At 46.5% G+C, this 14,931-nt stretch overlaps 1 protein-coding gene across 4 annotated transcripts in view; it reads left to right on the forward strand.

The window, feature by feature from the left end:
* The first annotated feature begins 2,686 nt into the window (after nucleotides 1-2,686).
* Nucleotides 2,687-14,931, forward strand: part of ZNF823 (zinc finger protein 823) — a 29,605-nt gene continuing 17,360 nt past the window's right edge. For 3 of the 4 annotated variants that reach the window (XR_002725612.1, XM_023188639.1, XM_023188640.1), the window contains exon 1: nucleotides 2,687-2,885. Coding sequence is in view for 1 of the 4 variants with exons in the window: in XM_023188639.1 (XP_023044407.1) it covers nucleotides 2,883-2,885 (3 nt within the window). In the remaining 3 variants the exon portion in view is untranslated. The remainder of the gene's footprint in view (nucleotides 2,886-14,931) is intronic. The other variant, XM_023188641.1, reaches the window with a different exon arrangement.

Raw genomic sequence — 14,931 nt, forward strand, 5'->3', positions numbered from 1 at the left:
AAAATTACCTGGGCGCGGTGGCGGGTGCCTGTAGTCCCAGCTACTCGGGAGGCTGAGGCAGGAGAATGGCGTGAACCTGGGAGGCAGAGCTTGCAGTGAGCTGAGATTGGGCCACTGCACTCCAGCCTGGGCTACAGAGCGAGACTCCGTCTCAAAAAAAAAAAAAAAAAAAGAAAAGAAACTCAGAAATAAACATCTTAACTCAGAAAAGCGTAGTGTTGCCATAGAACTGACTGTGAGGAAACTAACAGCAATAATTTCTATATTGTGTTTAAACTTGCACACACAAATTTTGAGCTTTCTAGCTTCTCTTAGGATTTCTTTTATCCTTTCTCCCTGTTGGGGGTTGGGGAGAGTGAGTCTCACGATTGTTGATTTTTCCTTCATCATGGTATTGTGAACAGCTATTTTTGTCTGGAAGCTTTTATATGTATTTAAATCATTGCAGAAATCAACTACTTACTTGTTGCCATTTGTAAAAATATACAAAATCTGTATATAAACCCCTGACAATCAGTTAGTTTGATACATTGTGCTCTCTTTTAACATGTGTGGAAACAAATAAATAGAACATTGTTCCAGAAGCAGTTAATGTGAGGAGTGAGGGGTGGAGCATTTCATAGAATAGTAGTTTATCCTTCAGAAAGCAGTTTCTAGCATAACAGACTGGGAGTGTGTGTGTATGTGCGTGTGTGTGCGCTTAATTTTTTTTTTTTTTTTTTTTTTTTTTTTTTTTTTTTTTTTTTTTTGAGACGGAGTCTGGCTGTCTTCCTGGCTGGAGTGCAGGGCCCTGATCTCGGCTCACCACAACCTCCGCCTACCGGGTTCAAGCGATTCTCCTGCCTCAGCCTCCTGAGTAGCTGGGATTACAGGCGCGTGCAACCACCCCCGGCTAATTTTTTGTATTTTTAGTAGAGACGGGATTTCACCGTGTTAGCCAGGATGGTCTTGATCTCCTGACCTCATGATCTGCCCGCCTCAGCCTCCCAAAGTGCTGAAATTACAGGCGTGAGCCACCGCACCCGGCCGAGACATCATTTTTTTCATTCATTTTCTAAACATGTCCATTTGTCCAGGCAGAAAATGCTATAGTTTCTAGAAGTTGACTGAAGATTTCATTTCATCTATTGACATCTCATGTTCAGCTCCTTTCTATTTCGCCATGGGTACCAGCTTCTAGTTTATAACAATTCTTTTTTCTTTTTTCTTTTTTTTTTTTTTTTGAGATGGAGTTTTGTTTTGTTTTGTTTTTTTCTCGCTCTGTCGCCCAGGCTGGAGTTGCAGTGGTGTGATGTTGGCTCACTGAAACCTCTGCCTCCCGGGTTCAAGCGATTCTCCTGCCACAGCTTCCTGAGTAGCCGGGGTTAAAGGCGCGCGCCACCACGCCCAGCTCATCTTTGTATTTTTAGTAGAGACGGGGTTTCACCATGTTAGTCAGGATGGTCTCGGACTCCTGACCTCGTGATCTTTATTATTCTTTTTTTCTTTTTTTTTTGAGACGGAGTTTCGCTCTTGTTGCCCAGGCTGGAGTGCAATGGCACGATCTCGGCGCACCGCAACCTCCGCCTCTCGGGTTCTCCTGCCTCAGCCTCCTGAGTAGTTGTGATTACAGGCATGGGCCATCACACCCGACTAATTTTGTATTTTTAGTAGAAACGGGGTTTCACCATGTTTGTCAGGCTGGTCTCAAACTCCCGACCTCAGGTGATTCACCCGCCTCGGCCTCCCAAAGTGCTGGGATTACAAGCGTCAGTCACCGCGCCCGGCCATAACGCTTTTAAGTCTAGTATTCTTACTTCATAAATATATGGAGAAAGGCTAGTGTTTTCAAATTCAAAGTCTAATGTCTTGGCTTTTGATTGAAGCGTTTAATTTATTAACATTTAATGACATAAGGAGGGAGAATTTCCACGCTGTCCAGAGGGGACAGGTATTTTGAGATCTCAGAGTTAAATTCTCAACTGTCCCTCCCGTATCACCAGCTTCTGATCCACCCCGGGGCTCCATTTTAGGAATCATTGTCTGGCTTCCCAGCTTGGGGATACGTTTGACCTCCTGAAAGGGCTTGTGAACTGTTGGTGCAATAGGCTGCTTCTCTGAGCTAGTTCAAGTTTTTGCTTTTCTTCTCTTTTGATTCTTTAGAAAATATTGCTGCCATATAATTCCAGTTTTTCCACATACTTAACAATTTTATTTTGTTGTCGTGTTTTTATCTTCTGGGCTGAACATGAGTAGATTGTGAGATAAGGTGAGGGAACGGCTTGACCACGTCGCCAACAGCCTCATCCCAAATTCCTGATCCCTGGAGGACATCAGGCCCTCCCTCCTGCTCCAGGGTGGCCTGTGTGCCCTGGGATCCCCTCCTGCTCCGAGGTCCGGGAATGGCCCCACCGGACAGGGAGCCTCGAATTCCCTGCACACACTTGCGAGTCCCTGTCGAGGAGAAAAAAGCAGGTAGAACCCACTGAGTACAATCAGGAAATTCTAAAATGCAAACGTCACTTCGGGAGGGGTCAGGTCACTGCGTTGGGAGGAAGCCCGCCTTGCCAAGGGCAGTGTCTGGAACGGGTTCATCCGGCTCCACTCAGCACTGTGAGATCGCTTCTTCTGTCAATCAGTCGCCAAGGGGCGGGATCTGGAGCACTATCCAATCAGGGCCGAGGGGGCGGGGGGTGTGAGAACTGTCAATCAGGCACGCTGCAGGGAGGAGGGTGCGACGTTCAAAGAGCCCGCGGAGTCTTCTCCACGCCCCTGCGCTCTGAGTCCTGGGTCTGTCGCTGAGAGAGAGACGCCCTGAAGGTCTCTATCAGCGTCTGTCGCGCCGAGACCCACACTGGACGCTGGCTTATAGGGAGGACACCCGGACACCAAGAAGCCGGGAAATGGTGAGTGTGCGGGGCCCGGCGTCCCGAAGCAAAGAAGGGGCAGGTTGGAACTGGCCGGAACCGACCGTGAGGGGACCCGGGCCTCGTCGTGGGCGACTCCGGGGTCTGCAAACCAGAGTGCCCCTAGCGCAGCTCGGCCCTTGGTCCCCTCGGCCGCAAGATGGGGCTGGGGCGGCAGCCGGGACCCCGGGCGTCCTGTCCCGTCCCTGCGCGGCCGCTGCGGCCCCGGCCCCGGCGCCCTCTCTGGGCAGCTCCGCGCCCGCAGCTCTGCGTCTGCCCAGATTGTGCGGCTGTAACCGGCACAGGTTCGCGGCCCGAGTCACTGCACCGAGACGCCGAAGGCTACATCAGAAACAGTTTAATATGGGGAGAGGGGAGGAAACCCCAGATCCGCGTCCCTGAGAGGTTTGGGGATGGGGTGTTTGGGGGTGTGGACAGGGGCGGCTGGGGTGTGGGGTCGCTGGTGAGGGGTGACTCCTGGGACTGGAGGTGAAGAAACCTTATTTTCCTGCTGAGTGGGCTCCCTCTTGGGGTCTTCAGCCTGCTTGGCGCCAGCCTTTCCGCTGCAATTCAGGATCCGAGAAAGAACTCAGGCGACTCTTGAGCAACTCTCAGAGATCTTATCCCAGGCACAGTGGGGAAGCCGGCGGTCAGCGTCTGCTGTGACCTGACTCTCAGGGAGGCGGCCCCGTGAGGCAGCGGGGCTGAGGGCACCTGGTTAATATCTAACTGCAATCTCGCCTCCAGCCTGGCTCGCAGTTCCTGTGAACCCGGTAAGGAGGCTGCACGGTGACAACGGAGGGTCACCAGGCAGAATCCAGACTCGTGTGTGTGAGCTTTGTGCTTGGGAAGAGGAGCTGTGGTCTGTGGATTCCTCGGTCCCTTTTTTCTTCCCAAGGGTGACCGGTTCCCCTCCGAGTCTTCCACAGATGTGGGCAGCAGGGTCTCAAATCCACCACCCTGTCCCCCATCCTAACTCCTCCTAGGGCTGGCAGCAAATCCCTTGGTTTCAGAGCCTTCCCCAGGCTAACTTTCTCTCAATACACAGCAACTTTATGAACTGTTTGTCCCTTAGGCAATATTTCAAACAGAGGCATTATTTTAATTGTCACTTTCTTTTCACATAGCAAGTATGGCTCTTTTTAAAAGATTTGTTTTGGGTTTGTGAACATTTCACATGTGAGGAAGGAAAGAATGCCCTCTTGACTCCAGTGCAAAAAAAAAAAAAAAAGTGTATGTGTGACTGTCCTTTATCTTGTCTACATAGAGATACCCGAATATTTTCAGTTGAGGTTCCTCTTTGCAAATGGCATAGGGTGATCTGTCCTCAGCCCAGTCTCTGTGGTGTCCTGGTCCTGGGTTACAGAACTGTTTGGGGCTGCTCCAAGATGCTCAGAGCTGCTAGGTCTTTGGTAGTGTCTAGTGAATATCAGCTTTGAGTAACTCCTCCCAGAGGACAGCCTGAGGTGGGGGGTGGGACCTTATAGGGAAGCGGCGGGATGCCTTGGGATGGCAGGAGTTCCCTGGTATACTGTTCCTCAAAAAGCGAAGCCCTTAACACATTCAGTTTTTCTTCCCCAACCCCAGTTTCCATTCCTTGGGGACACGTGGCTGGTGAGCCAGCTGGTTGGCGGTATTGAGGGAGCTTCTCCTGGGAGGGTAATTACTCAGCAGTTCATGGGGGTGGAAGATGTCCCAAGTGATAGGAGGACCTGACCTGACACTTGAGTCAGATTTGTCTGTGTTCCAGTCAGCCCCTCCCTGCATTTGTCATCTTGAAAAGATTTGTTCACTCATTTCAGCTTCAGCTTTTTATTAACTGCTAAATGCATTTTATCATTAGAGCTCAATAAAGAAGGTAAAGTATGTTCAAAACGGCAAGAACAAGTTGGGTTTCAGAAAACTAATTACATATTTAGTCCTATATTTTATTTCTTTTTTAAACTTTTATTTACTTTTTTTTTGAGACGCAGTCTCACTCTGTTGCCCAGGCTGGAGTGCAGTGGCGCAATCTCGGCTCACTGCAGCCTTAACCTCCTGGGTTCAAGCAATCCTCCCACCTTGGCCTCCTGAGTAGCTAGGATTACAGACGTACGCTACCACGCCCAGCTAATTTTTTGAATATTTTTAGTAGAGACAGACTTTCACCATGTTGGCCAGGCTGGTCTCGAACTCCTGACCTCAAGTGTTCCACCTGCTTTGGCATCCCAAAGTGCTGGGATTACAGCAGTGAGCCACCACGCCTGGCCTCAGGTCTGTTTTTTTATTGGATGATTTCAAATGGAATTTCAGGGCCTAGCAGTGAAAAGAAATTGGGAAAAACTCTTTTCCTTTATGACTGCAGAAAAATGAATACATTTGTGCAAGGAAGTGTGGTGGATATATTGATGAGTTATAAAGATTTACCAAAATGTTAGTTCCTCTCCTTTGTAGAGTGGAGAATCTGAGACAGTGGATAACTCTATTCTGTTCCTGTTATGTGGACTTGACAGATTAATGCTAAATCCTGTGGGACAGGACTTTCCAACAGCTAAAGAACTCAAATCTCATTATTCATTTATTAAATGATTTATTATTATGGAAAATGATAAATTAATGACATTTGTTTTCTGAAACGGATAGATACTTGTGCTTTTTCTATTGAGCTATAAAATATAGATGCGTTGTGGTTTTCTTCCCTCCTATAAATATAAACGCTGGATTGGAGGAGTGATTTTGCTGAACTCATCACACATGGGTATGTTTTTTTTAAATACCGGTGTAAGGCAGGTAAGGGTAAGTGAGTAGCCTTGACTGGGGTGGAGAAGCCTGAGGCCACTGACTCTGAGCTAAGGTCAATCTGGAGCCTGCAAAGGGAGGTCATTGAAGACCCAGTTGAGTTGGTTCTTCCTGGGGAACCTCCCTGGCAGGTGTCCCAACCTGTTCCTTCCAAACATGGGAGGAGCCCTTTATACTGAGAGAAGCTACAGAGCACTGGAAAGTTGGAGATCCACAGGCAGAGACATTTGGGGTGATGCCCTGTCTGAGGTAGTCTTTGTTACTGTTATAGGGATGTTGCTAGACATTCTCAAGTAAAATGAATCTGGATTTGGGCAAGAAGTGACTTCATTCTAAAAGCATATTGCAAAAGGAGAAAACTACCAACTATAAGATCTGCAAGGATCTCAAAGCTTAGGCAGAAAATTGCTTTCCTTTTTCTTTTTTGAGACGGGATCTTGCTCTGTTTGTTGCCGAGGCTGGGTGCAGTGGTGCGATCTCAGTTCACTGCAACCTCCGCCTCCCAGGTTCAAGTGATTCTCCTGCCTCAGCCTCCTGAGTAGCTAGGATTACAGGTGCCCACCACCGTGCCCAGCTAATTTTTGTATTTTTAGTAGAGATGGGGCTTCACCGTGTTAGCCAGGATGGTCTCAATCTTCTGACCTCAAGTGATCAGCCCGCCTCAGCCTCCCAAAGTGGTGGGATTACAGGCATGAGCCCCCACGCACAGCCAGAAAAATTGCTTTTCAAAGTGAAGAGCAAACAATATTAGAAAGAAGGTAGGAGAGAGAGCAGGATGGAAGGTGAAAATCAGATCCTACATCAGAGAATGTTTCACCTTGACTTCAGTCAGTTCTTAGGAGAGGTTAAAAAGGAGGGATTGTGGCCAGGCACATGGCTCACACCTGTAATCCCAACACTTTGGGAGGCCAAGGCAGGTGGATCACCTGAAGTCGGGAGTTCGAGACCAGCCTGGCCAACTTGGCAAAACCCTGTCTCTCCAGCCTGGGTGACAGAGCAAGACTCCATCTCAAAATAAATAAATAAATTGATTAATTAAAAAGAGGAATTGTATGCTGGCTCAGACTAAGTCCAGCAGGGAGAGAAACTTAAGGAAGGTTTGCTCTATATTAATTTTGTGCAGGCTGGTTAGTGAAGACAAAATTGTTCGGCTAATCATTTCTGAGGCAAAAGTGGGAATTTGGTGGGGTTTTTGTCTGGTCTTTTTACAGGTTAAAAAGGAGGCATAGTTGAAGCAATGCAGAGGGTGTTACATTGCATTCAGTTGCTTGTTCAGAACACACAGGACTTAGGTGGTAGAAGGCTGAGGTGATTTCTTTTCTTTTCTTTTCTTTTCTTTTCTTTTCTTTTTATTTTTTGAGGCAGAGTCTCACTCTATTTCCCAGGCTTGAGTGCAGTGGCATGATCTCAGCTCACTGCAACCTCCACCTTGCCTCCCAAGCTCAAGCGATCTTCCCACCTCAGCCTCCCCAGTAGCTGGAACTACAGGCATGCGCCACTAGGCCCAGCTAATTTTTATATTTTCCTAGAGATGGGGTTTCGCCATGTTGCCCAGGCTGGTCTTGAACTCGTGGGCTCAAGTGATCCAGCTGCCTCGGCCTCCCAAAGTACTGAGATTACAGGTGTGAGCCACCTAACCTGGTCTGAGGTGATTTATTTAATTCTAGCTATTAACCGAGATTACAGAGCTGGGGTTAAATTCAACATTATTAGAAGTCTGGTTTTACATTCACTGTGTTTGTTTAATCAGAGTATTGTATAAATTTAAAAGTCTGTTGGGGCTGACTTAGAGAAAGACTCCTTTTGGTTCTGCCTGCTGGATGAAGGGTTTATGAATCTGAGAGTTTATTTGGGTCTGTGATATAATTTTTAAAAATATTTGGTCTTTTTAAATTTTTGAGACAGAGGCTTGTTCTGCCATCTAGGCTGGAGTGCAGTGGCATGATCTCAGCTCACTGCAACCTCCGTCTCCTGGGCTCAAACAATCTTCTTGCCTCAACCCCCCAGGTAGCTGGGACTACAAGCGTGAACCACCATGCCCAGCTAATTTTTGTATTTTTTGTAGAGACAAGGTTTTGCCATGTTGCCCAGGCTGGTCTTGAACTCCCAACCTCAGGTGATTCTCCTACCTTGGCCTCCCAAAGTGCTGAGAATACAGGTGTGAGTCACCGTGCCCAGCCTAAAAAAAATTTGGTAGTTGTTTCTTTTTTTCTTTTCTTTTTTTTTGAGGTGGAGTCTCACTCTCTCTCCAGGCTGGAGTGCAGTGGCGCCATCTCGGCTCACTGCAACCTCCGCCTCCCAGATTCAAGCGATCCTCCTGCCTCAGCCTCCCAAGTAGCTGGGACTACAGGCATGCACTACCATGCCTGGCTAATTTTGCCTTTTTTGTAGAGGTGGGGTTTCTCCACGTTAGCCAGGCTGGTTTCGAACTCCTGACCTCAGGTGATCCACCTGTCTTGGCCTCCCAAAATGCTGGGATTACAGGCGTGAGCCACTGTGCCCGGCCTTTAGCCAATTACTGAACTGGAGGATGGTGCTGTTGTATTTATACACAGTTGGTTAAAAGGTTAGAAAGGTTAGTTCCTGGGGCTTATAAATGACATCTGCAGTGGGGGCCTGTTGTGGGACTGAGCCCTCTAGTAAGAAACTTAAGGGATCTGTGTTAATTCTGGGTAGGGTAAGAATTGAATTATCGGACACCCAATTGTTGCTGGAGAATTGGTTGGTGTTCAGCGAACAGCACACCTTTGTTATGAGAAGTCAGGGGCACCACAGGTCAAAGCCTTAAACTGACTGTCTATTATTCATTATATGTTTATACATGTATGAATCCAGATGCATAGTTTTCTCTCTTCTGAGTTTTCAGTTAATTGATATTACACTTAATATTCCATTAACGGCCGGGCGCGGTGGCTCAAGCCTGTAATCCCAGCACTTTGGGAGGCCAAGACGGGCGGATCACGAGGTCAGGAGATCGAGACCATCCAGGCTAACACGGTGAAACCCCGTCTCTACTAAAAAATACAAAAAACTAGCCAGGCGAGGTGGCGGGCGCCTGTAGTCCCAGCTACTCGGGAGGCTGAGGCAGGAGAATGGCATAAACCCGGGAGGCGGAGCTTGCAGTGAGCTGAGATCCGGCCACCGCCCCCCCCCCTGGGGGAGAGAGGGGGAAACCCCCTCTAAAAAAAAAAAAAAAAAAAAAAAAAAAATTCCATTAATATGATGCTGAAAAGGTTTTTTGTTTTTTTGAGACGGAGTTTCTTGTTGTTGGCCAGGTTGAGGTGCAATGGCACAATCTCGGCTCATGGCAACCTCTGCCTCCCGGGTTCAAGTGATTCTCCTGCCTCAGCCTCCTGAGAAGCTGGGATTACAGGCGTGCACCACCACACCTGGCTAATTTTGTATTTTTAGTAGAGACAGGGTTTCTTCATGTTTGTCAGGCTGGTCTCGAACTCCCGACCTCAGGTGATCCACCTGCCTCAGCCTTCCAAAATGCTGGGATTGCAGAGTGAGCCACCGTGCCTGGCCGGTTTTTTTTTTAGTTTCTTTGCCTCCGTCTGTTTGATACATGCTGCTGTCTGAGGCGTGGGTCACCCACTTCACTCTCATATTCCACAGCTCATGGGATTTGAATTGTTTCATTTTTGTTGGACTTTGTTGACAATGTCATCTTTATTTTTGTCTCCAAATGATAACACTTTATAAATTTTGTACATATGGGGGGAAATGTGCTGGGTTGTAGATTATGGATAAATTTAAATGTACTAGGAAAACCTGTTGGCACATATGGATTAACTGGCAGACCATGTGTGCATGTGTGTTTATTCCTTACAAATATTTATCTCCATGTGATTATATGTTGCTTTTTATTGATTAGCTGAGCATTTTTTCTATATGGTCTTTCATCTTCTGTGAAATAATTTTCAGCCATTTTCTCATTAATTAATTAATTAATTTTTAAGTCAGGGTCTTGCACTGTCACCCAGGCTGGAGTGCAGTTCTGGGATCATGGCTCACTGCAGCCTCAGATTCCTGGGCTCAAACAATGCTCCTGCCTTAGTCTCCTATGTAGCTGGAACTACAGGCACATGCTACCATTCCTGGCTAATTTTTAAATTTTTTTGTAGAGATGAGGTTTTGCCATGTTGCCTAGGCTGATCTCAAACTCAAGCAGTCCTCCCGCCCCAACCTCCCAGAGTGTTGGGATGACAGGCGTAAGTCACGCACAACTCTTCTTAATTTTCAGAGTTGAATTTCTCAGTTCCTTCCTTTAGGACCTACTTACATAAGAAAACGGCCGGGTGCGGCGGCTCATGCCTGTAATCCCAGCACTTTGGGAGGCTGAGGCGGGTGGATCACCTGAGGTCGGGAGTTCAAGACCACCCTGACCAACATGGTGAGACCCTGTCTCTACTAAAAATACAAAATTAGCTGGGCAGGGTGACACAGGCCTGTAATCCCAGCTACTTGGGAGGCTGAGGCAGAAAAATCACTTGAACCCAGGAGACAGAGGTTGTAGTGAGCCGAGATCACGCCATTGCACTCCAACCTGGGCAACAAGAGTGAAACTCTGTCTCAAAAAAAAAAGATTCTTGCCGGGCGCGGTGGCTCAAGCCTGTAATCCCAGCACTTTGGGAGGCCGAGACGGGTGGATCACGAGGTCAGGAGATCGAGACCATCCTGGCTAACACGGCGAAACCCCGTCTCTACTAAAAATACAAAAAATTAGCCGGGCGAGGTGGCAGGCGCCTGTGGTCCCAGCTACTCAGGAGGCTGAGGCGGGAGAATGGCGTGAACCCGGGAGGCGGAGCTTGCAGTGAGCTGAGATCCAGCCACTGCACTCCAGCCTGGGCGACAGAGCAAGACTCCGTCTCAAAAAAAAAAAAAAAAAAAAAAAGATTCTTTACTCAGGGGCAAGATGTAAGCCCTAAATCATAAGACCTCCCCAAACAGGTTAATTTCCAAACGTAACCTGTAGGATAGTACTTCTTTATCTGGCCAGGTGACCTAATTGTTTTTCCTGGTAGACACCTTATGGCCCATTGTCTGACCTGTTTTTATTTTATTATTACCAAGGTAGCCACTGCCAAAATAATCTTACAAAGAAAGCCCTGACTGGGTAGAAATTAGATTCAGGTATATTGGTCAGGTAAGACACAGAGAAAGCAACTCAACAAAATGCAAGAAATAACAGAAACTATGTATTACTTAGAGATCCCAGAAAGAAGAGGTTAGCAAGCATTGAATGCCAGTAGGTACTGGGAAGCCTTCTAGGGCATGTGTATTTTGCCACGTGGTTTTATAAGTTTTGCCTTATGTATTTTGATGATTTGTTTTATGAGCATAGATATTAAGGATTATTATGTCTTCTTGTAGAATTGACCTCTTTATCTTTATGAAATCTCTTCATCCCTTGTATCTTTCCTTGACCTAAAACGTGATTTATCTGAATTTAAAATAGCTATTCCATATTTCTTTTGATTAGGGTAAGAATGGCATATATTCCTCCATATCTTTATATTTCATGTACGTGTGTCTTTCAGTTTAAAATGGTTTTCATGTACACATTGCTGAGTCTTGTTTTATTTGTTGGTTTTTTTTAGAGACAGAGTCTTGCTGTCTTGCCCAGGCTGGAGTACAGTGGCACAATCTCAGCTTACTGCAGCCTCCGCCTCCTGGGTTCAAGTGAATCTCATGCCTCAGCCTCCCAAGTAGCTGAGATTATAGGCATGCATCACCACGCCAGGCTAATTTTTTTGTATTTTTAGTAAAGACGGGATTTCACCACGTTGGCCAGGCTGGTCTCAAACTCCTGGCCTCAAGCAATGCACCCGCTTCAACATTCCAAAATGCAGGGCTTATAGGCATGAGTCACCGTGCCGACCAGCCTTGTTTTTTTAATTCTATTCGGCCAGTCCATGTCTTTTTAACTGGTATATATAGCTAATATGCATTCAAAGTGGTATTGACATAATTGGTAATATGTATACATGTTATTATTTTCTATTCTTATACTTGACTGTTTTTTTCAACTTCTTCACTTTTTCTGCTTTCATTTTAACTGAGCATTCTGTATGATTCTTTTTTTTTTTTTTTTTTTTTTTTTGAGACGGAGTTTTGCTTTTGTCACCCAGTACAATGGCACGATCTCGGCTCACTACAACCTCCGCCTCCCAGGTTCAAGCGATTCTCCTGCCTCAGCCTCCCAATAGCTGGGATTACAGGCATGCCACCATGCCCGGCTAATTTTTTTTTTTTTTTTTTTTTTTTTTTTTTTTTTTGAGACGGAGTCTCGCTCTGTCGCCCGGGCTGGAGTGCAGTGGCCGGATCTCAGCTCACTACAAGCTCCGCCTCCCGGGTTTACGCCATTCTCCTGCCTCAGCCTCCCAGGTAGCTGGGACTACAGGCGCCCGCCACCTCGCCCGGCTAGTTTTTTGTATTTTTTAGTAGAGACGGGGTTTCACCGTGTTAGCCAGGATGGTCTCAATCTCCTGACCTCGTGATCCGCCCGTCTCGGCCTCCCAAAGTGCTGGGATTACAGGCTTGAGCCACCGCGCCCGGCCGTAATTTTTGTATTTTTAGTAGAGACAGGGTTTCACCATGTTGGTCAGGCTAGTCTTGATCTCCTGACCTCGTGATCCACTTGCCTCACTTCCCAAAGTGCTGGGATTACAGGCGTGAGCCACCGCACCCAGCCATAAGTCTACTTGTTTCTTAAATTTTCTTAGTGAATTCCCTAGAGTTTGTAGTATACCATTTACAGCTAATGGACCTTCAGTTTCAAATAATGCTATACTGGCTTTGAGAGTAGCACTGGTATTACTTACTGTTCCAAATTCCTTCCTCCCATCCAATATAACATCACTGTCATTCATTTGCCCTATTGGAACCTGTTACTACCCAATACATTGCTAGTATTATTTCAAACAGGTTTGTATCTGTTAGATCAGGTAGGTATAACAAAAATATTCCCTAATATAACTGGGTGCTTTTCAGTACCTTAATTTCTTTTTTTTTTTTTTTTTTTTTCGAGATGAAGTCTCACTCTGTTGCCCAGGCTAGAGTGCAGCGGTGCGACCTCAGCTCACTGCAACTTCCGCCTACTGGGTTTTAAGCAATTCTCTCTGCCTCAGCCTCCTGAGTAACTGAGATTACAAGGAGCTCACCACCACGCCCAAGCTGGAGTGCAGTGGCTCAATCTTGGCTCACTGCAAGCTCTGCTTCGCGGGTTCACGCCATTCTCCTGCCTCAGCCTCCTGAGTAGCTGGGACTACAGGCGCCCGCTACCACACCTGGCTAATTTGTTTTTTGTATTAGGAGTTTCACCGTGTTAGCCAGGATGGTCTCGATCTCCTGACCTCGTGATCCACCCACCTTGGCTTCCCAAAGTGCTGGGATTACAGACGTGAGCCACCGCACCTGGCCAATTTTTTTTGTATTTTTAGTAGAGACGGGGTTTCGCCATGTTGGCCAGGCTGGTTTTGAACTCCTTACCTCAGGTGATCCACCTGCCTTGGGCTCCCAAAGTGCTGAGATTACAGGCATGAACCATCGTGCCTGGCCTTCAGTACCCTAATTTCAGAAGGAAATTTTATGTCCAGCTTTTCTTCCCACGACTTAGTAGGTCTGCTGTGCGTCTTAACTGTAATCTGTTGTTCCAGGAGATTGCAGGCTTTCTGTGTATTTTGCAACATTTTGAAGCAGTTCTTGACACATTTGACCCTGATTGGGTTCCATTACTGATGAAGTAGAAAAGAGAACCTCCTTTCAGATCTTTGGATAGTCCCCGTACCGATTGGAAAATACAAAGGCAATAATTTGCAAATAAGACCTGATCTGCTGCCTCTAGGGATCCACACTGAAAACTTGGTCTGCTGTCTTCGAGATTGGCTCTGATGTGAGGAGGGATTGGGCCAAGGACAGATAAAAACTCCACTAAGCTCTTCTACCATTTTTTGCTTTCCTTCTTCTGTCTGTTTATCTCCCTGTTAATAGTATGGGATGCCAAATATTATAGTTTCAAAATCCTTTATCTGTTTTTGGAAAGCTATAACTTTCTTGGTTAGAAGGGTTTTTTGGGGGATTTCTTTTTGTTTTTTTTGTTTGTTTTTTTTTTGTTTGTTTGTTTTTGAGACGGAGTCTCACTCTGTCACCAGGCTGGACTGCAGTGGCGCGATCTTGGCTGATTGCAGTGTCCGCCTCCCAGATTCAAGCAATTCTCTTGCCCCAGCCTCCTCAGTAGCTGGGATTACATGCCCACACACCACCACACCCAACTAAGTTTTTTGGTATTTTTAGTAGAGACAGAATTTCACCATGTTGGCCAGGATGGTCTCAATCTCCTGACCTTGTGGTCCGCCGGCCTCGGCCTCCCAAAGTGCTGGGATTCCAGGCGTGAGCCACCGCGCCCGGCTGGTTAGACGGTTTTTAACCTTTTCAGACATTGGTGACTTTTATTAGGTTTGGCAATATAATCTTTGTTGACTACTAAAAGTCTCTTTAGGAATTTAGGGAATATTATAGATAATCATGAGAGGTAACATTGAGTTTTTTCTTAGAACATGTGCAATCTTTCCCCGTCTTTCCTTCTCCTTTGTCATTATCCAATGCAAAATTTGTAATTTTTTTTTTTTTTTTTTTTTGAGACAGAGGCTTGCTCTTTTCCCCAGGCTGGAGTCCAGTGGCGCGATCTCAGTTTACTGCAACCTGTCTGCAATTCTGCGATTCAAGCAATTCTGTCTGCCTCAGCCTCCCAAGTAGCTGGGATTACAGGCGCCCGCCACAATGCCTCCCTAATTTTTGTACTTTTTAGTAGAGACGGAGTTTCGCCGTGTTGGCCAGCCGGTCTTGAATTTCTGACCTCAGGTGATCCGCCCATCCGGCCTCCCAAAGTGTTAGGATTACAGGTGTGAGCCACCATGCCCGGCCTGCAAAATATTTTTAATAGTCTTTTGTCATGCTTAACTACGTTTGGTCTAGAGGAAACCAGTTGCCAGTTTCCAAATGTTGTCTCTTAGTGTAATTACATAGGATGGGCTGAATATCCCATGTAACAAATTGCAACCAAACATGTGAAACGTTAGCTACTAGGGTCCCTCAGTAGCGATCCAGTGTCCAGAGTGTTTTCTCATAACTGTCTTAGTCTGATTTGTTACTTATAACAGGATTACCTGAGCCTGGGTAATTTATAAAAAACACTGTTTTTTATACTTCTGGAGGCTAGGAGGCCCAAGATCAAGGCTTAGCATCTGGTAAGAGCCTCCTTGCT

Source organism: Piliocolobus tephrosceles, chromosome 21 (assembly GCF_002776525.5).
Source record: "Piliocolobus tephrosceles isolate RC106 chromosome 21, ASM277652v3, whole genome shotgun sequence".
NCBI lineage: Eukaryota > Metazoa > Chordata > Mammalia > Primates > Cercopithecidae > Piliocolobus > Piliocolobus tephrosceles.